The sequence below is a fragment of the Phalacrocorax carbo genome, chromosome 6 (assembly GCF_963921805.1).
Source record: "Phalacrocorax carbo chromosome 6, bPhaCar2.1, whole genome shotgun sequence".
NCBI lineage: Eukaryota > Metazoa > Chordata > Aves > Suliformes > Phalacrocoracidae > Phalacrocorax > Phalacrocorax carbo.
In genome coordinates this window covers 46,104,175-46,123,909 of record NC_087518.1, presented here as the reverse complement: position 1 = coordinate 46,123,909, position 19,735 = coordinate 46,104,175, and the positions used below count along the sequence as shown (strand labels likewise).

General features: G+C 42.1%; 3 protein-coding genes across 5 annotated transcripts in view; 1 reads left to right on the top strand and 2 right to left on the bottom strand.

Moving 5' to 3' along the window:
• Nucleotides 1–2,890, bottom strand: part of SLC1A7 (solute carrier family 1 member 7) — a 57,911-nt gene extending 55,021 nt beyond the window's left edge. Inside the window, exons 1-2 of one of the 2 annotated variants that reach the window (XM_064455068.1) lie at nt 2,400–2,890; nt 929–1,157 (exon numbers count right to left, since the gene is read on the bottom strand). In XM_064455068.1, coding sequence (XP_064311138.1) covers nt 929–1,069 — 141 coding nt within the window. In that variant the 5' untranslated portion in view covers nt 1,070–1,157; nt 2,400–2,890. Of the gene's footprint in view, nt 1–928 lie in introns of both variants that reach the window. The other variant, XM_009506785.2, reaches the window with a different exon arrangement.
• On the top strand, nt 2,872–10,177 carry CPT2 (carnitine palmitoyltransferase 2). Its single transcript, XM_064455066.1, has 5 exons — nt 2,872–3,001; nt 3,880–3,960; nt 4,077–4,183; nt 6,908–8,212; nt 9,141–10,177. Exons 1-5 carry the CDS (start codon nt 2,892–2,894, stop codon nt 9,470–9,472), a joined length of 1,935 nt encoding a protein of 644 aa, XP_064311136.1. The 5' UTR covers nt 2,872–2,891; the 3' UTR covers nt 9,473–10,177.
• A 1,777-nt stretch (nt 10,178–11,954) lies between these two features.
• CZIB (CXXC motif containing zinc binding protein) lies at nt 11,955–19,358 on the bottom strand. 2 transcript variants are annotated; one of them, XM_064455069.1, is made up of 8 exons: nt 19,067–19,356; nt 18,887–18,970; nt 18,151–18,207; nt 17,322–17,403; nt 16,804–16,835; nt 16,302–16,379; nt 13,005–13,070; nt 11,955–12,200 (listed from the first exon to the last, which is right to left on the bottom strand). In XM_064455069.1, exons 1-8 carry the CDS (start codon nt 19,070–19,072, stop codon nt 12,123–12,125), a joined length of 483 nt encoding a protein of 160 aa, XP_064311139.1. In that variant the 5' UTR covers nt 19,073–19,356; the 3' UTR covers nt 11,955–12,122. The 2 variants fall into 2 exon arrangements, with proteins under 2 accessions (XP_064311139.1, XP_064311140.1); XM_064455070.1 differs by lacking the exon at nt 18,887–18,970 and having other exon boundaries at nt 19,067–19,358.
• Nucleotides 19,359–19,735: the final 377 nt, after the last annotated feature.

Sequence of the window (19,735 nt, the reverse complement as noted above, 5' to 3'; positions counted from 1 at the left end):
AAAATTAATTAGATTACATATTGTGTTGTAATTCAAAAAAACACACAACATTGTTCATTCCTTTACAAAGGAAGACAAAAATTAAATACGCCGTCTCTTGGGGACTACTCTTAATTGGTTCCCCTGAATAATCTCTTCATTCTGCATTTTGTGTGTTTTGCTAGATGTGTATGAAGGTACTGCTGGGACATAAAAGATGTTCAGACTGCAGTTGGCAGTAGCAGAACAAAGAATTGTTTTAGTTTAGTCACATTTACTAAGTGCCGTATTTTTTAGTTGAGATTTATATTTTGTGCTCAAACAATGCATTCCGTGATGCATGTTGCTCTCTCTATCCTGTCTGACTAATGCAGCAGAAAGAAACGATTACCTGTAAAGCGCTTCATTGAAGTGTGCGGGAGGAGAATTCCCCAAGTGACTTTAATAACATGGCCTGTTAATGATGGGAAATCTCAAATTTATTAATACAAAATACCATTGGTGTAATATAAACATCTGTACCTCTGTACATCTGATGATGAAAAATATTCCCAGTGTCTTCTTTAGACGTACATGTTCCAAAGTAATATAGAATCCAATTAATATATTGCACTACCAGTTTTTAGCAGGTCTATATTAGATGCTACATTTCATCTAGCTTAAACACCCACTATTATTAGCCATACTTGCAACATTATAATATGCTCATGCTAGACTTACTAGGTTACTTAAAGACCAGAACCTTTTGCAAATGTATTTTTTGAGATTGTGTGAAAAGACCCAAGGAACAGCGTAGATTAGCAAACAAATGAAATTAAACAAAGTTAACAAACACACAACGTGCTTTTGATCTTCAGAAGTCCATCCTTAAGTCTGGCAAGTTGCTGTGTCTTTTGTTACGTAAGTACGGTGTTTTCCCTGTAGCGTTACACTGCCATGACACACATACCTGCTGGGAGAGCCGTCTGGTCCTCAGGAAGAATCCCAGAAGACAGCCAATGGTGACTGACAACACCGAGAGAATGAGCAAACCATTTCTTTTACAAACATCCTTGATCCGAGCGAGGATTGCATCAAAAGCCACTGCCATGCTGTCCCCCGTGCTCTTTGGAGAAGAATCAGCATCCCATGGAGAGAGAATTCACTCGCTCCTCTCGTTTGGGTGGACAGATCTAGCTCTGTATAGATCAGATCAAAGCACTTCCAGTTCTGCTTAGCTGACCTGCAAGGTCACCCCTCTGCCAATAGCCGCCAAGCAGGCAGCTGGCATTATTGTTCCAAATTAATACCAACAATCCTATTATCGACTACATCATTAAGAGCCTGGAAGAAGATTAGGGGGCTCTGGAAAATTAGAACAGAATGCAGTAGTAATTCTAAAACAAGACTGGTTCAAAACAAAGTGACACTCCTGGGAGAAAGATGGTATCTGAGCGAGTTAGGGTCTCCCCAGTTTGGGGTCTAGGCATCCAAACCTAGAATGGCAACAGTGTGAGTCATGCATTCAAATGGGTAAAAGTAATGTTACCACAGTTTTTCAAAAGGGCAGAGCAGGTAACATTTTGAACTGGACTATCACAGCAGGGCAAGCTAGGTGAAACTGAACTTCATTAATTAAAGCAGGGTTGGGTTTTTTGTTTTCATGGTGACAAAAGGGCTGCAGGAGTAGCCTAAGAGACATGTATTGAACAGAAAATAGCCGTCTACTGAAATATGCAAGGAGACCTTCTGGCATTTGGCATTTATTATCTTGGAAGCGAAGTAATTTCACTTTTTCTCCAACCACTATGTTGATTAGAGTAGGGCCAATTTACTTTCAGAGGATTATCAGACTAAGCCACAGGGATTGCTTTCCTTTCCTTTGCTGTGTCTGCATTCAATCCCAACGCTGATTTTTATGCTGGCAAGTACCTGATAAAAAGACAGACTGCCATAACTGTTCACCATACCATGCTCTCCTACCGAAACATTTCTGTAGTTCCTGGGTTATTCTAAGGTTAATTAGTGTTTTTCTGGAAAATATTCCATATGGTACAACGAAATTGTGTGTTTACAATATTAGATTTTATACTGCAATACAGTATTTGTTGATACATGCTCATATATGAGTAAAAAAGCTCATGAGAGATTAAACTCTTCTCCCTGGAAGCAGGACCTGGATGCTTTGAACGCTGTATGGTCAGTAAGATGTAGGGACACACACTAACAAAAAAAAAAAGAGAAAATTATGTGGAGTCTATATGCTGAACAGGAACACTGTCAAAACAAGAGGATCACAAAAATTTCATTAATGCATATGTATAAGAGGACTGAACTACTGCTGCACCGTCCCACTCCAGGCATTTTCTAATACCAGGTAACTTTTCTGCCTCCACAGCATGCACCGAATATACTTTCCAAATGAAATAATAATAAAACACCATTTCATGAAATCACGTCGACCTCCACGCTAGCTGCAATCCCAGCTTTGCAGCGGGGGCCTTCCGCCCTGGAAGGCCGCGCGGGGCAGGGGCAGGGGCGCAGGGGCAGGGGCGCCGGCGCCGCCCGAGGCCCGCCCTGGCGGGGAGGGCTCGGGGAACCTCTCGGTGCCGCGGGGCCTGGCCGCCACTTGGCTGCGCCCCCCGCCCGCCTCCTCTCCCGGCGGCTTTCGGGGAACGACCCCCACTTCCTCCGGCGTGCCGGTGCGACCGCGCCGCCAGGGCCCGAGCCGCCGCCGCCGCCTCGGCTTCGCCGCCGGGCGGTGTGGGCTCCTCCCGAGCGGGTCCGGGCACTCCGCAGCGCCGGAAGGAGCGCGGCCACTCAACCGCACGCCCGGGAAGCTGGGCGGGGTGGCGGCGGCCGCCCCCGTCGGCCCCGGGACGGCGGGGAGGGGAGCGGGGGGGCGGCGCCAGGCGGCCTCTGAGGCGGGCATCATGGCGGCGCGGCAGTTGCTGCTGCGGCGGGGCTACAGCAGCGTGGGCGCTGGCGACTACCTGCACCGCAGCATCGTGCCCACCATGCACTACCAGAAGAGCCTGCCCAGGTACGGCGGGGCGCCGCTCCGCTCCCTGCCCTGCCCTGCGGGACCGCCCATCCCGCGGCCTCCTGAGGCGCCGCCGGACGGGGGCCGGGGCAAGGACGGGAGTGAGCGTCCTCCGGCGAGCGAGCTCGCTGCCAGCCCCGGGGCGGCCGCCCAGGGCAGCCGGCGGGCCTGGCTCCGGGCGGGCACGGGCAGAGGGCGGCGGCCCCGGGGAGCCCGCCGTGAGGAGAGAGGAGGTGTCCTCCCTTCCTTGTCTCTTGTGGCCGCGCTCGGGGTGTGCTGCTGGCTTCTTGTTGTATGTACTCTTCCTAAGTCACAGTGGAGGGGAATGGTTTTACCTTTTTAAAGCGCGAGTATGACTATAAGCCTACTACTGAAACATCCCAGCAGGTTGCAAAGTAACCTCCGCGAGTGTAACAGGATTATTTTGTGGTAAGAAGAGCGTTTTCATCTTTCGGCTGAGAGGAAGATGACAAAGATCAGGAAATTTGCAAGAAAGGGTAGATGTCCAGCACCCAGCAGTGAAGGGAGGTCCCGATGGAGGAGTGGCTGCCACACTAAACCTTCCTTCTGCGTAGCTGCTCGTCACTCCATTGTATTCCCTGGAAGGTATTAAGACCCTTCACTGCAATACCTTTATAACAAGACAGTCAAGTTGTTTTTCTACCTTGTTTTCTGAGAACCTTATGCTGTGATGACATATGTGCGTCTACTCCCTTTCATCTCATCTTCCACAAGAAACTTATGAGCCGTTTGGATAATATGGGGTATAAGGAAGGAAGGGAAGAGGGGAGGCAAAGAGACACTACTGTGTCAGAAACTCGGGCTTCATTAGTACCACTACTCATAAAGTGCATGTCTCTCTGTTCCCCTTCCTTCAGACTGCCAGTTCCCAAACTAGAAGATACAATCAGGAGATATCTGAATGCCCAGAAACCACTTTTAACTGATGACCAATTCAGGTATGGACAAACAAGACACACATATTGCAGTTACCATGTACTGCTTCAAAGTTAAGTGTTACATATAAAAAAACATGCCTTGTGACAGCGTTTTGACGCTACTGATTCTGTTGTAGGAAAACTGAAGAACTTGCTCATCACTTTGAAAAGGGAATTGGAAGAGAGCTGCATGAGCAACTGGTTGCTCAAGACAATCAGAACAAGCATACTAGTTATATCACAGGTATGTTGGCCTACTGGATATAGAAGGAGTCTGTAGATCATCATGCTTGATAACAGCTCATAATGCTACAAATAAAATAGACTGAAGCCTAAGTTCTATACCCTATAAATTTGGAATAACATGCTGTGAATACTACCTGTGACTGTATTTGAGCAAATTCTGAGTCTCTGGTTGAAAGAAGAATGCCCATCATTTAACTTGTACACACTGGAATTCTGGATAGATGGATATTGGAGAAATGTTTTTTTCCTGAGTTACTGTATTTACATTTGAGTTTACAGGGTTTATCTTTTTTATTTTTTTCATTGCTGCCTATTTATGTTTGGGTTAATAGAGGAGCTTAACTGGTAACTCCCTTAAAGAAACTAAAGCAATAATTTTCAAATAATTGCAAGTTATTCAGCAAGAAAACTGAACGCTGAGGAGGGGTCAGAGAATATGACTAAGCTTTGGGAGGCAGTGGTCAGTGCTCTGGGCTTAAAACCCCCCAAAACTACAAAACCATATTCTTTTAAAGAGCAAAAGAAAAGAAGTGTCAGAAACAAGATGATGAGAATAAAGAGAAATAAATTAAGAGAGGAGTATGTATATTGTTTTTTTATTATTGTTATTCCTTTTTATTGCTTCTGCTGACTTCCAAATACAAGTATTTGCTCATGAAAGTATTGGATGGATAGCAACGGGGTGGAAACATTCAGATACCTATGGAAGTAGAAGTTTGCATGTTGCCCAGCAAATGTACTTTTATCCTTGCTATCTGTTGAGACTACCTATAAGGGTGTTAGCTACCACAAATTCTGTAGAGAATACCAGATTAGTTCACAAAAGCTGCTGTTTTGTTTCTTGTCTTTTACTTTCCATTCACTTGGAACAACATCTGGGGTTATAACTGGTCGCTTTATGGTGTTTGCCAACACTAATCATGCTGCTTTGTGCATGTGAACTGTTGGGTGTTTGTATTCCTTTTTCTTCAGTTATTTGCGGCGAGCGAGGAAAGCAAGCGGCCAACTCAGTGTGAGTGATAGAGCAAGCTTCAGCTTTATTTTTAAGTCACAGCGCTTTTATATGCTCTTGTAAACAAGCTTCAACAACTACCTAATACAGGTTGCGACACCTTCTTAACAAACAGTCTATTTCTGTACTTCGTGCCTAATTCCTTGTTCTTGTTCATCGTTTGCTCTCAAGGCCGAGAGATATCCCTGCCTTTCTTCTTTGCTCTCAAGGCCGGGATATCTCTCGCCTTTCTCCCTCCTCCTGGTGACTTGCAGATTCTCTGTAGTTTTCCATCAGTGGGTCTGATCTCTGTAATTTTCCATCAGCGGGTCTGACGCCGGGTCTGTAGTCAAGCTAATTCCATCGCATACCTATAACTCTCCAGCCCGCTTTCTATCTCAAACAACTTATCATGAGACCCACATGCTGATTCAAACCTATAGTTTCCCACAGTTATTATTCTTTTTTAGGCCTCATAAAAGACTTGTTCCACTTGAAATTGGTTTCTGAAAGTATGTATAGTTGCCTCCACCCTCAACTTTCAAATCCAAGGTTAAAAGGCTATGTGATGATGACAGATGTGGTTTTAAAACTGTAGATGAATGCTAGTTACTCACCTGTGAGAACCTGGAATTAAAATTGTAACTTAGGTCCTTGAGTTACCTGTTGCCCTTCTTACAGCCTAGCTAGAAGGTTCTACGTGGGACTGATCCAGGCTTGGAATAATTTTTAATAGATCAGCTGCCTTGAGATGAAGTTGGTGTGCATTTGTTTCCTTTGCATCCAGTCAATGTGCAATATCTTGCTTGCTGCGTTTGAAGTTGATGATGATGCAGTAGAACCTACTTAAGAAATCCCTTGTCTGCCTATGCACCCTGGATTTTCGTTGACTCATAGGCATATGAGGCATATAAAGTTGTGACTACTTTTTAAAGCTATGATTGGTTCCCTTGGTTTTGGCAAGCACAAAACCTTTGGGTCACATTCATGCTTCTTGATACACTGACAGACTGTCTAAAAGACCTGTGGGTATCCAATATAATTCTGCTTTCCGAAGTCAGTTCTGGGCCTTGAAGAATAACTATATGATCCCCTGTAACGTGGGGACTCTAACCTGCCACCTTGAGAGACTGATGGTAATGCAACAGTATCAAGAGTTTTGCCCTGTGCTGGTCATTTTAGTGGATAGAAAGAGGAAGGAGATGGAAATTTAAGACAGCAAATGTAGATGGAGGAGTGCTGCCAGGAATGAGGGAAACACTGGATCAGAAATAAAGGTGGTTCTGAAGAGAAGCATGCCCTCAGTTACAGAGAGTTGCAGAAATCACTAGCTTACGGTAAAGGTAGAGGCATGTTCCAATCCAAATGTGAGGTGTGCACCAAAATATAGTGCTGGGGAGCTGCATTATAGGTCACAGGAGTTAGGGTTTATCACTGAGCCATACAGAAAACATGGGAATTGGCTCTTGTTGGTGATGACATGGACAGTCTTGATACGGATTGCTCCAAATACAGTATTTATACAGTTAGCCAACAGTACCTTTGTTCATAATTGGAGGTTGGGAGAATGCTTGTGGGAATTACTGCATAGGTTTGTCTTGTTTGTATGCACTTCAAGAGGTGTTTATTCATGATAGCTGTTGGAAGCAAGATATTGACTACATGAACCTCTGGTCTGACTCAGTCAGCTGCTTTTATGTTCTGACATATTTTTCAACTCTACATTTTCAGGTCCCTGGTTTGACATGTACCTAAAAGCACGTGAACCTGTTGTTTTGAATTTTAATCCATTTATGTCTTTTAATCCTGATCCGAAATCTGAATATAACAATCAGCTCATACGAGCTACGAACATCACTGTTTCTGCTTTACGTTTTATGAAGACCTTCAGGGCTGGTTATCTTGAACCAGAGGTTTTTCACCTCAATCCGGAAAAAAGTGACACTGAGATCTTCAAAAAAATTATCCGATTTGTGCCTTCTTCACTTTCTTGGTTTGGTGCCTACATGGTCAATGCATACCCCCTAGATATGTCTCAGTACTTCAGGCTTTTCAATTCTACACGGCTGCCTAAACTCAACAGAGATGAGCTTTACACAGATGAAAATGCAAAACATTTATTGGTAATGAGAAATGGGAATTTTTATGTATTTGATGTTATTGATAGAGATGGAAATATGCTGAAGCCTTCAGAAATACAAGCACACTTTAAATACATCCTTAGTGACAACAGTTCATCCCCAGCCTTCCCTCTTGGCTACCTCTCCACTGAAAACCGAGATACATGGGCGTTGCTGAGAAAGAATCTACTGGATAATGGCAATGAAGAAGCTCTTCAGAAAGTAGACTCTGCGGTGTTTTGTTTAAGTTTAGATGATTTTCCCATTAAAGACTTTGTGCACTTGTCCCACACTATGTTGCATGGAGATGGTGCTAACCGCTGGTATGACAAATCCTTTAATCTTATCATAACTAAGGATGGCACTGCAGGACTTAATTTTGAACATTCGTGGGGAGATGGTGTGGCTGTGCTTAGGTTCCAGAATGAGGTTTTTAAAGATAGCACCAACGCACCAGCTGTCAGCCCCCAGTCCCAGCCTGCTTCAGTAGACTCTTCTATAGCAGTACGGAAACTTGACTTTAAGCTGAACGATGCCTTAAAAGCAGGAATTACCAAAGCCAAACAGAAATTTGATGCCAGTGTAGAAGCATTGTCTCTTAATCTGATTCAGTTCCATGAAGGGGGCAAGGACCTTCTGAAGCAGAAGAAGGTAAGTCCAGATGCTGTGGTTCAGCTTGCCTTCCAGATGGCTTTCCTTCGACAATACAATCAGACTGTTGCTACATATGAGTCTTGCAGTACTGCAGCTTTCAAACATGGTCGTACAGAAACAATACGTCCTGCCTCTATCCATACAAAGAAATGTTCGGAAGCTTTTGTCAGAGAACTGTCCAAACATAGCACGGAAGAGCTTCAGAAGTTGATAGTGGAGTGCTCAAAATACCATGGCCGTTTGACAAAAGAAGCTGCTATGGGTAAGTAAAAATATATCAAACGCACTTGCTTTTGCACTAAAATGTCTATTAAGGTTGCTGTAAATGTTTACTTCACAACTAAACAATTTAATTTTTATAGAAGTCCAATGTTAATGTAAACTTGACAAAAACAGGAGCAGAAGGCTGCAGTTTATAACGCGTTCTCTAAGACTTGTTTCTTCATAGGGGAGAATGTCTCTGTGCTTCCCACTTCACTGTTAACATGTTGAGAATTTTTTATGCTTTAGTTTTTGTCCTTATAGCAGCTGGGCTGTTTGAAAATGAGATAAATACTTAGTGCATGTTGTGCTCCTCAAGGCAACCAAGAGCTTTGGCTTTACGTCTGAGGAGTTAGTGTCTTATCCCTGCAAGGCATAAAGGCTTTAACAACATCCAAATCAAATGGATTCTTTGGCTGTGCTACTCCTGGTATTTTTCTGAATGCATTCTTTTGAATTGTCCTTCCCAGAAACATAACTTATTGTATTGTTTCAGTAGAATTGACTGTTGAACATTATGCCATAGAGTCTAAACTTTTCCTCCTCTTGTTGATGCACAATCCTTTTCCTCCTTAGATTCAAAAATTTTAGGAAAGCCTTTCTCTGTTTGAAACAGCCTGGATATGTTCAGATAAATAGTTAATCAGAGTGCAATATATTATTGAAATTGTCTGTTAACATTGCACTTTTGTTTACAATGATGATTCCTGGTTGAGACTAGCAGTAAAACAGCAAGCCCTTAATTCCCTAGGATATGTGCATTAAAAGTGCAGAATGTCTGGGTTCTGAAAATTGATTCCTGCTAATATGAAGAGAACCCAGTTCTATAGACCTCCTCTTTTGTGGCTGAAAAACAATGTGATATGAAAATAAGTGAGTTAACTTCCCACAAAAATTAGCCATCTCTCTAATACTTTTTATTTTAACAGGTCAGGGATTTGACCGACATCTCTTTGGCTTGCGCTATTTAGCCTTATCCAAAGGTATTGCACTACCTGATTTCTATCAAGACCAAGCCTACGCTCGGCTTAATCACAACATCATTTCTACAAGCACATTGTTGAGCCCAGCTGTGCAATTAGGAGGGTTTGGCCCAGTGGTGTCTGATGGCTTTGGAGTAGGATATCAGGTAAATGATGATTGGATAGGCTGTAATGTTTCCTCTTACCCAGCTAGGAATGGTAAAGAATACCTTCAGTGTATATACAAGTCACTAGAAGATATCTTTAATGTTTTAAAGGGTAAGAAAATCAGTAGTTAGACATAAAAATGTTGGAACACTTCACAGTTGCAGTACAAAATGCAGACCATGTCTCACTGGCATATTAATCAGTGTTCAATGTGGCTGAGACTGCCCAGCTTAATTGACTTCATCTATCTTCATTCAACTTGAATACTGTTAGATTCACTATGAAATTTGCATCTATTTTAAAGAAATGAATTATAGACCTTGAATTTTTTTCAGGAATGTTTCATGGAATACATGTTTCAGGAAATACAAACATTCACAATGTCAAAATTGAGCAACAGATCCATTTGTTCCAACAGATCCACGTGTTCTTAAAACACATAAAATAAAAAGCACTGTTACTGAGTTTACAAACTCGGAACACCTGTGTTCCATGAGTGTTCAGACAGGCAACAGCACTGTGATACACTCTTCAGCTAACTCTTTAGCTGTTTGATTTTAAAAAAATATATGCAATAATTTTAAATATGAAAGAGTGGTTACATTTGCACTCTTGCAGTAGGCTTGCTTACTAACTTGCCACATTAACAGTTAGGGTTTTTTTCTTTAAACTTGAATCAATTTTGGAACTGATTGTGCCTCAACTGCTTGATGCCTCTCCCTTGTAACAGCTTTCTGAGAAACAAAAAACCAAGTGGGAGGCTTTAAGTAACCTGCAATCACCGTGTTGTTAAATTGACTGGAAAAGACTGTGGTAATAAAGCTATCTATTAATAACCATGAAGTTCTTTTATTGCTGTATCAAAATTATACATTATGGGTAGTCCCTTTATCAGTAGGTCATGTTTCTTAAAAAGGAAAAGAATACTGCTGAAAGCATACTGCAGCGTTGGCTCTCCCCTTCCATAAGTGAAATCTGTTCAATAATCTGCTTTTGTTTCACTACGTAAACCTGTGGTCTTGTGCCTTAAAAAAGGAGAATCACTGAACTTTACCTTTTGGGGTTCACTCTTTCCAAACATCATCTTACTGTGGAAGAGTAACCTCAACATAATGTTTTCCTGTTTCCTTGTTCTATCAGCTAAAACTTTCGATGTCATTTATTGTAGCAATGCCAGAGTCTTAGTGCCTAGAGCTGCATCTTTAATGCATTGGGACTTGTTGCAGAAGTTCTGAAGACAGACTTCTCATAACTCTCTGAAGGGATTGCAGGAGAGGTTGAGCACAGACATCAGTAAAAGGGATGCTGTGAACGCGAGATGCAACTGATGCAGCCAATTCCTTGTGTGCTGTTCACAGCTGGGGCTCTGCCAGCTACAAAGTGGGTGGTACGAAAAGGGGAAGGGGCCTTTCTCAGTCAAGAAGCTGAAGGTGCTTCTAAACCCTGACATCTTCCACTCGTTTTTCTTCTGGGAAGATGAGTCTTTCTCTGGAGCTGAATAGCACCATAGGGCTTGCTTCTGCAGTGCTGTGTAAAACTAATGCAGTTATGCCTTTCAGCACAGCTCACTGTGACCTTGACAGCCAAACGTTTTAGCAGAACGTAAGGTCTGAGCATGTTGGTTAGATATGACAGATGAGGTTCAGAGGCTCAGAAACCTACTTGCCTATACTCTTCCTTTGGATATCTTAGTGTCCAGGTTCTCCCAGTGTCTTTTTATTTTATCACAGTTAAGTGTAAGCAATACTATGTCTTGAAGTATGAAATAAAAGTGCTAGGAAGGGAAGAGGCATGCTTTAAATAAGTAAGTCCAATGGCCTATAAACTTCTAGTCAGGGCTGTTTCCTCTGCAGCCTGTAATGTGCTGTTCTATTTTGCAGTTGAAAAGGATTATTTTAAAACATACTTTAAAACATACCATGATTGCTCTTGCTCATGTAAACAAAGAAAGGAAGGTGATCATTTGGGGGGGTGAAGGAAATAATGTATCAGGAAACAATAATCAGACCAAAAGCCTTTGAATGAAATTCACTAAAGAAGGTGTGGGGGGGTCTGTGTTTTCAACTGGTGTTCTTTTTAAAAAAAAACAAAAAACAAACATGAAAACAGCTGGCAAGATTGTGAGCACACTTACGAAGAAGTAAAAAGTCTGTCTTTAACTACAAGTGAGATTTACTCAGATTTTCAGAAGATGTAACAGCTATGTGTGTCAACAGCAGTCATGTTTTTAAACATTCTCAGTAAACTCACCCTTTCTCAGCCAAAACCAGCACAGTGCCTATACCTGAACTGGCAGAAAGCTATTAAAGACATAGCTTTTTGCTTGAACAGTTAATGCCGTCCCTTTACTCACAGTTATTTCCTGATGATAGGAATGGTGAGTGAAAAGACCTTCCTTGCTTATGTTAGAGAATCAAATGTGGGTACTTCTTGGTGATAGGCTATTAAAAACTGTAAGGCAGTAAGTTGTCTAAGTAGCTACTGTTGATACGTTAGTTAAGCTATGGTCCATCACAACCACATATATTCCCCAAAAAAGACAAAAATAAGAAAATGGCACAGTTAGTCAAGCATGTATACTATTTCCAGTTTGTACTGAGGCCATTTCAAAAGTGCTCTCTGGAAAATATTTAATTAGGATGTCCCAGGGACAGTAAGTACAACTTAGGTTTCTGTTTCTGAAGTACAGCCATGTGAAAAGTAGCTCCAAGAAAACTACACCTCTGATGATTACAGCTACTTCATTAATAATAAATCCTGATGTGCTTAGGGGTATGTACTTCAGCATTTTACAAATTTATGGGTAACTTCATAGATTCCAACAGATTCCTTTGTTTTTTCGTCATAGTCGTTCCAATCCTATAGGAAATAAGATTTCACAGTATAAGTCACAGAGAATAGAATGCAAGAGTGTCTAAAACACAGACTGGAATTCGAACTGAAACTAAGCCTTACTCAAAGTTTAGGTCTAGATTTCTGTGGAAAGCACTGTGCTACGTCACTAAGCTAAGTTCTGATACCTGAGAGAAGCAAGAGCGATGACCTGAAATTAAATGGGCGTCAGTCTCAGTGTTTGAACAATGGGGGTTTTTTTCCCCCCATACATAGTCCACAGCCTACAGTGGACAAGACAGCAACCACGGCAGATGAAAGGATTATCTATCATTTACAATACCCTAGTCGGGTAAGCAGACAAGCAGATCCCTGCCAAGTAGGATACCAGGGAACAGATTTGACCTTGAGATTCTTGCTCACAGCCAAGGAAGATTTGCAATGCTGGAGTCATTATCCTGAGCTTTGAAGGACAGTGTCTTTATATTTTTAATATCTCTGTACATAGGAAAAAGTGCAGGCATCTTCCTAGAAAAATCAGGTCACCACTCTGAATAACCCCAGCCGTTTAGTGTTCCAGGTGTTTGCTCTCTGGAATTCCTCAGTGACTTAAAAGTTGTCAGCTGCTAAGCTATCAAATGCATACTTCTAAAATGACACTGTTAGTAATGCTGGTTGTTCATAGTTGATTTAGTTTCTCCAGCTATGACCTTCCTGTGCCTACATGAAAGAGCAAAACTAGTCTCTTGCATGTGTAGGATGTGTATTTTGGACTAGTGACTTAGGGAAAGAAAGCTAATTAGATTTACTAATGAAACTAAGACAACATACCTTTTCCAACAAGTTTATGTCATTGAAAGGTGTGCCAGATTCTGCACCTTCAGCAGCAAACCCTGCCTGCGAACACATCTGCAGTAAGCTTTTAAGAATAACTTGTACCAAGAAAATAATAAATATTATCATTGAAACATATTTAAAGAAAGTAACTCAGCACAAACTTTTATTGTATTTCTTTTAACTTAGGTAGAAAGCGTGGTCAAGCTTTTTCCTGGTTAAGGGTCAGTATAAGGTTGTGACCTTCTTTGTGAGTTGGGAAAATTCAGTCTAAGCAACCACAAGAGTAAAATGAAGGAACACTGATCCTCTATTTTTCCTGCCAAAAATGTATTTTCAAGTATTCTAGATAATGTCGAACCTGAGTTTCTAAGTTTATGTAGCAGCATCCAACTACTAATAGCTTTAGTTTTTGTTCAGAATCCGTACAGGCATTAGGTATAAAATAGCTTTGTGATAAACTTACACTGCAACAAAACAATAGACGGAAAATGTTAAGAGAGTTAATAGTTTTGGCTTAGATATCGTCAGAATGCAAGACACTAGAGAAGAAGCAGTCTGTATTGGATTTAGGTACAGAAGAGACTAGCAAGCTTTACGTGAAAGGAGGATCAGCTGGCTGAATGGACAGCTTAGTACACCCAAACAGTCATTTCAAAGGGGACAGTTCTTCACTGTCATTACTGTTGCTGTTTTTAACGGGTTGGAGGAAAGGATAGCACTAGGAAGGAAGTAGTGTATTGGTGGGGTATAGCACAAGAACAAGGTGTTCTGTTTTATCTTCTACAGGAACAGCTCTCTCATTTTAGGGTTCACAGTTACCAAGCTGTAAATTAAGTTTTATTTTAAAAGTAAATTCAAAAAAGCCACCTCTGTAGCATACAGGAGGGTTTCTTACTTTGCCATTTCTCACTACTGAATTTTATTAAAAAGTGGTTAAAAAGCAAAGGTAGTTTATTCCTGGTATTCTGCAAGAGATCTACACTTGCATTTTTGATAAGGAAATCCCCACTAGTGCCAGTCAGACATTTAACTGTATAAGAATGTTTGGAGTAAGCCATGTGATTTTAAAATATTTCAGGATTTGAAGGGAAGGTTAAGCACTTGGGAGTTAAATAAACCATGGAGTGTAGCAGATGTAACAACAGGACAGCTATCTGCAAGGCACAGTGTGAATAGGGGCTTTATATAACTGTCAGAAGCCCATCTCAAGGGAACTGCTAGGGGTAGAGAGGAAGATCAGCGTTATGGGACAAAAATGCAGAGCTGCAGTATAGAACAAACATTAGAAAAATAAAAGAAGCCCTGCATTTGCCACTTGGAGGTATTCACCAGCCCTCCAAGATAAAAGAAGCCATGTGACTGGAATGACAAACTTCTGTGCCAGACACTCAGCGGGATTTGCATTTTTAACAGCTTTGGCCTTAAAAGCAGAGACTCGTTTAATGTTTGGGACATGCGGTGACTTGTCTGCCCTCTGCTGACTGGCGAAGCACCAACAGCTAAAGCACAAACACGCACCGAAGAAGCAAAAATGCCTATTGACTTTACAACACAGTGAATTGTCACACTGTTGTTACCAATGAAGCTATTGGTTCTGCCACAAAGCAAAGAAGCTTAAAGAGTTTTAAGAGAAATTTTACAATGAGACCTCATTAAACATGTAAGATAATTGAGGCAAAAAAATGTCCTTGCCCTTTATTAGAACACACAAGTACCTGGTTTGAATTTGTTGCTGCTACTAGGTAGGAAAAGAGGGCTTAGAGAATCAAAGGATACTTTCTCCTCTTTCAGACTCAAGTGATTCGTTTGAGAAAACTACTGTAATTTAAATAAGACATGCAAGCATTAAGCCACTCTAAATTGATTTCAGGTATGGTTGTATTATGTCTATCAAAAAAATACAAAGAAAATACAGTAATGCTCTGGCCCTATGCTGTTTGGTGCTAATCAAAAGCCAGATCTAAGGTTGTTGAGAAGCCAGGCTGGCTTGGATCATGTCAAATATAAAGCAGTTTTATAGAATTGTTTAGAACTGCAGAAGTCTATATATTTACTCATTTAGGCATCAGAAAATTCACTGAAATATCTGCTCAGGGATTGAAGTGTACTCTCCAATACAGTGCACAGACCAAACTGATACTATTAAATTAAAAGCTTTATTACAGCTGTGAGGTCTTTGTTCTGCAGATAAAAATAACATTGACAGCTTTGATTCAGAGCTATTAAACATCTAAATTTTGTAGTCTCATACAGCTTTTCTTGAACTGCAAGTTCCTACATCTGGCTGCAAAGCTTTCAAACAGGAATAAACTAATTACCATTCTGTTCCTCAAAAAGACAGGCTGCACTTAAATAAACAAACAGAGAAGGACCTCCTGCAGCATACTGCTTTGGTGATTTGGTCATTTTATTTATACCGAATTATTTGTAGGACCAGCTTTTTTGGTCTCTTTCTTAGCATAGTGTCACAGTCTGAGGGAAGGATAAGACAGGTTTATATTTGTCAGTCTATTTACACCTAATCCGACTGGAATAATAGGTTAAATATAGTAGGGAGTTAGCCTGCATACAGCATGACCATGCACAAGCAAATGAATCACTGAAGACTGGCTTGGCTCTAAAGAAATCCTTTAACTCTGGACCTTGACATGTGCTTTGCAACAGTCTTTAACCACTCTTGATCTTCAGTCTTTGTCTGATCAAGTTTCAAATGAAAAAATGCCAATATTAATTTCCTATGGCTTTGGTCATGTCAAATCTCAAAGAAAATTTGATTTTTTTAGAGGCCATGTACTAAAGACTGTTCATAACGTGAACTTCATCTACTCTAACATACCAAGAAGCAAAGCGGCGCTTTCCTGAATGTGGCCATCTAGCTATGCACTCTCGCAATTCCCCTTGGGGAAGACTGTCTTTTGCAATAACCTGAGCAATGAAGACCTTTCAAATGAATTCAGATGAGCAGCACTGAGTCACCTGTCAGGGAATCTGAATACAACTCCAAGGCGTGTTTAATTTTAGATTTTACTGGCACAAAGAATATCAGAGCTGTTTGCGGGTTGGTTTTTTCTTGTGGGTTTTTTTTTTGTTTTGGTTTTTTTTGTTGTTGTTGGTTTTTTTTTTTTAGTCAAATGAAGTAGAAGAAAGAACTGTAGAGAAGATGGAAAACTGGGAAGGTCTAGGATGTTCCAGGAAGAGCAGTGCCATTTCAAATAGTGTGCATTTTGTCACTCTAGAGTCTATAAGAAGTGCTCTTAAAAACTCAGAAACAAATCACAAATAAGAACTCACCTGTGGTTGAAAGTCAACCGGTTCCAAACCTCGGCATTCAAACTCCACTATTGTTTTGAATTTCTCACTGTCTTCAGCCTAAAATTGAGTCAGAATACCATTAGTTTTCATCTAATAGGGAAAGACAGTGACAAGCATTAGTCTGGGAATGAATTGCTTTAAATACAGTACGATCAACTCTGATGACCCAAGTGACAGCAAAATCCTAGGGCTCATTTAATAGGTGGAAATTAACTAGAATTTCTTAATCTGCCACAAGGAAGCCTTCAAAAGGAAACTAACATGGGTATTATATCACCTGTAATTGAGTGATATGAAATGTATCGCAGATTATTCTACACTTGCGATTGTGTGCAGGAACCTACCAGAGAATTTTGTGTCAGAGGAGGATACCAGCTTCTTGTGTTCTTGAAAGAAGAACGTGATAATAAAGCAAAAACTCAAAGTAGTATTAATGCTTATTTATCTTTCACTTGTCATATAAAAGCAAAAACAAACTTACGTTGTAAGGTTTGATTGTCTGACTTAAAATATCTAAAAAAAAAATCAGAAGTGTAAAAGTGAGTGGCATTATGTCCTCAGTTTTATTCAGCACAAACCAAGCACCAGCTGCTTCTTTCAAAAATTTCCCTTATACAAAGTAAAAGAAACAAAGTAAAAGCACATCCTGCAGTTGGCCCTCAAAAAGAATTCAATTTTTCTCACTTCTCCTGTGAAGTTTACATTACACCACTTTGTTTCTCTACCAACACGAAAAAAATTGCACGCTTGTGTAAAATGATATTACGGATATGAGTTTTGTTCATGCAGAAACCTGAACTCACCAGGAGGCCTTGCTGTCTCCTTCATGAGCATGATGACAAGTATGTACCTGTTGTGAACTCAAGCACCAGTGTACAAGGCAAAAAATCCCTGGTGAATGCTCTTTACAAACAGTGTCAAGCAAAATGGGGACTAAAACATAAACTTATGAGGAAAGGTGTAAAATGGATGATGTCTCTTTAATTCCTAAGCACATACCAATGGAGTTCTCCCTGGAGCACAGCTTGCATTTCTGCACCATAGTGGCACTTCCTCTGCCTCCTTTCAGGGGAGCACTGTCCTAAAAACCATGAGAATACAGACATAATTTTTAACTGCACTCTAGCTGAGCCACTGGAAACCTCTACAAAGGTAAAGTAGTTTTTACAACAATAGTCTTTAACTTTTTTAAAATATTGCAATAAGAAGGCTTTCTTTTTAAATAGAGAGATCTATAATTTGGAAAGGTATGGTTATCTAAGAATAATTCTGTTCTAGACCTGAAACAGTGAATAATGCAGTTATGTCTTGTCCATTTAGGCATGTTCCATTAATTCCTCAAAGTACATTCTTACCATTCAGTAGTATGCAACAAAGAGAGATGATTATTCCCAAGAACAGAACCTTCTCTTATCCCTGACAAATTTTATTCTGCTTTTTCAGTTTCCAAATGGTAATTTAGCATAGTTAATTAACCTTGAACTTCTCCAAAGTTTCCATCAGCATCATAAAAATACGCTACAGGCACAACCTTATTCTGGTATTACTTCAAAATTTGTTTTCAAATGATATTTTTACAAAAACACAGCTTTTCAAAGCAGATGTAAATATTTTGTCACCAACAGTCACCATTCCAATGGCATATTTCAATTAACAGTCTCCAAATATTCTTTTTAAAATGGAATATGACAGCTTTTCCTGAATAAATATAGCTACTAAAATACTACGTCTAAAGTGCAAGTCATCACATTCCTGATGCCAATGTCCCTTGCACGTAAGAGGCAAGTTTGTTCTTTGTTCTGCTGCAGGTCACAACCGGGAAACGTACCATCAATCGCAGATACTGCCATTTTTCAGAAACTTCACCACAGTTCCCACATTTCAGCTGAAAAATAAACATAAATCAGAGAATTTAAAGTTGTCAGTAATCAGGCATTAAAAAGCTGAAGGGGCTGATATGGCCCCTGGCACCCAGGTTCACAAACCCCACTGTTTCACAGCTGAGAGGAGCCAGAAGCAAGTATGAGGCGCTGCCTATTGCGACAGCCCATGAGCTGACTCAACCCGGTGGGTACACCCGCCGCAGAGGGTCTGCCCTTTGGCGTGTTGGGTGGAAAACCTGTTACAAAACATGGTCACGAAATAAAAGATGGAGATAGCACATCTCACCATTTACCTGGGTTACCTCCCAGTGGATACTGGATTACTGACCACCTCACCGATGGAGGCACTGACCAACGCTTGCATTTAAGACTTCATTATCGCAAGCTAATGTACAATATAATGTATGTACTAATGTATATGTGCCTATACACTTATAACATGACATTCGTTGCTCCTGTAGCAGGCTGCTGGCACTGCGTGGTAAAAGCCACATCGCCTTTTAAGCTGAGCGAAGTGACATTGAACACCGCAGGCCTTCGTGGCCAGGTGCCCCACGGGACAGTCCAACAGCCCTTGGCGCCGAGAGCGGCGCCTCCCCACTCCCGGACGGTCCGAGAGCCGCTGGCGCCGAGAACGGCGGCTCCCGCTGCCGGCGCCCCGAGGCCGCCCCGCCGGCGCACCTTGAGGTACCAGCGGAAGTCCTCCCCCTCGGCCCGCAGGCGGGTGATGTTCTCCAGCGTGGCGCGCAGCTGCAGCCCGATCCTCTGCAAGGCAAGAGGCAGCGAAAGAGGCCCTTAGCTCCGTCCGACCCGACCCGACCCGACCCGGCCCGGCCCGGCTCGGCCGCGGCCCCTACCTACCCCCATGGCCTCGCAGGGTGCCCGGCAGCTGACGGCGCGGCGGAGGCGCCGCACTACCGCTAGTCCCGTGACGGCCCCCCCTCAACCCCGCCCCGCCTCTCGCGGGAGCAGCTGCGGGTCTCAAGCCGCTCCTGCGTGTTTTTAGTGTTGGGTTGGGTTTTTTTTTTCCGCCCTCCACCGCGTTGCGTTGGTGCCCTCAGCCAAGCTGGCGGGCGCCTAGCGGGGTGAAGCCGAGATGAAGCCGCAGCTGCCCTCAGCCAAGATGGCGACCGGGGCGAGAGGCGCGGCGGGCTGGGCCCCGTGGAGAGGGGCGGTCGCCTCCGGCGGTGAAACCGGAACGGTGCTGCTGGGAAAGCGGGGCGTGCGGGGAGGGCGCTGGCGGGAAAGGCAGAAGGCGCCCGAGAGGAGGAAAAGCAGGAGGTGCTAGCAGGGGTAACAGAGGTTAGATGCTTTTACCTTTTCACGTCATTTAAGCACAATCTTCTTTTTTCACTCGCAGTGGCTACTGATTTAGGAAAAACAAAGAGGTGCTGGAGAAAGCAAGAGTGCAGTTTGGCAGAGGTGCCGTGGGGGGCCTCCCACAGTGCTTTATGACAACTACCACTTTGCAGTTGAGACACCCTTGTCCTAAGTCTCCTACTCAGTTCTGCACAACAGATCTGCTAGTCT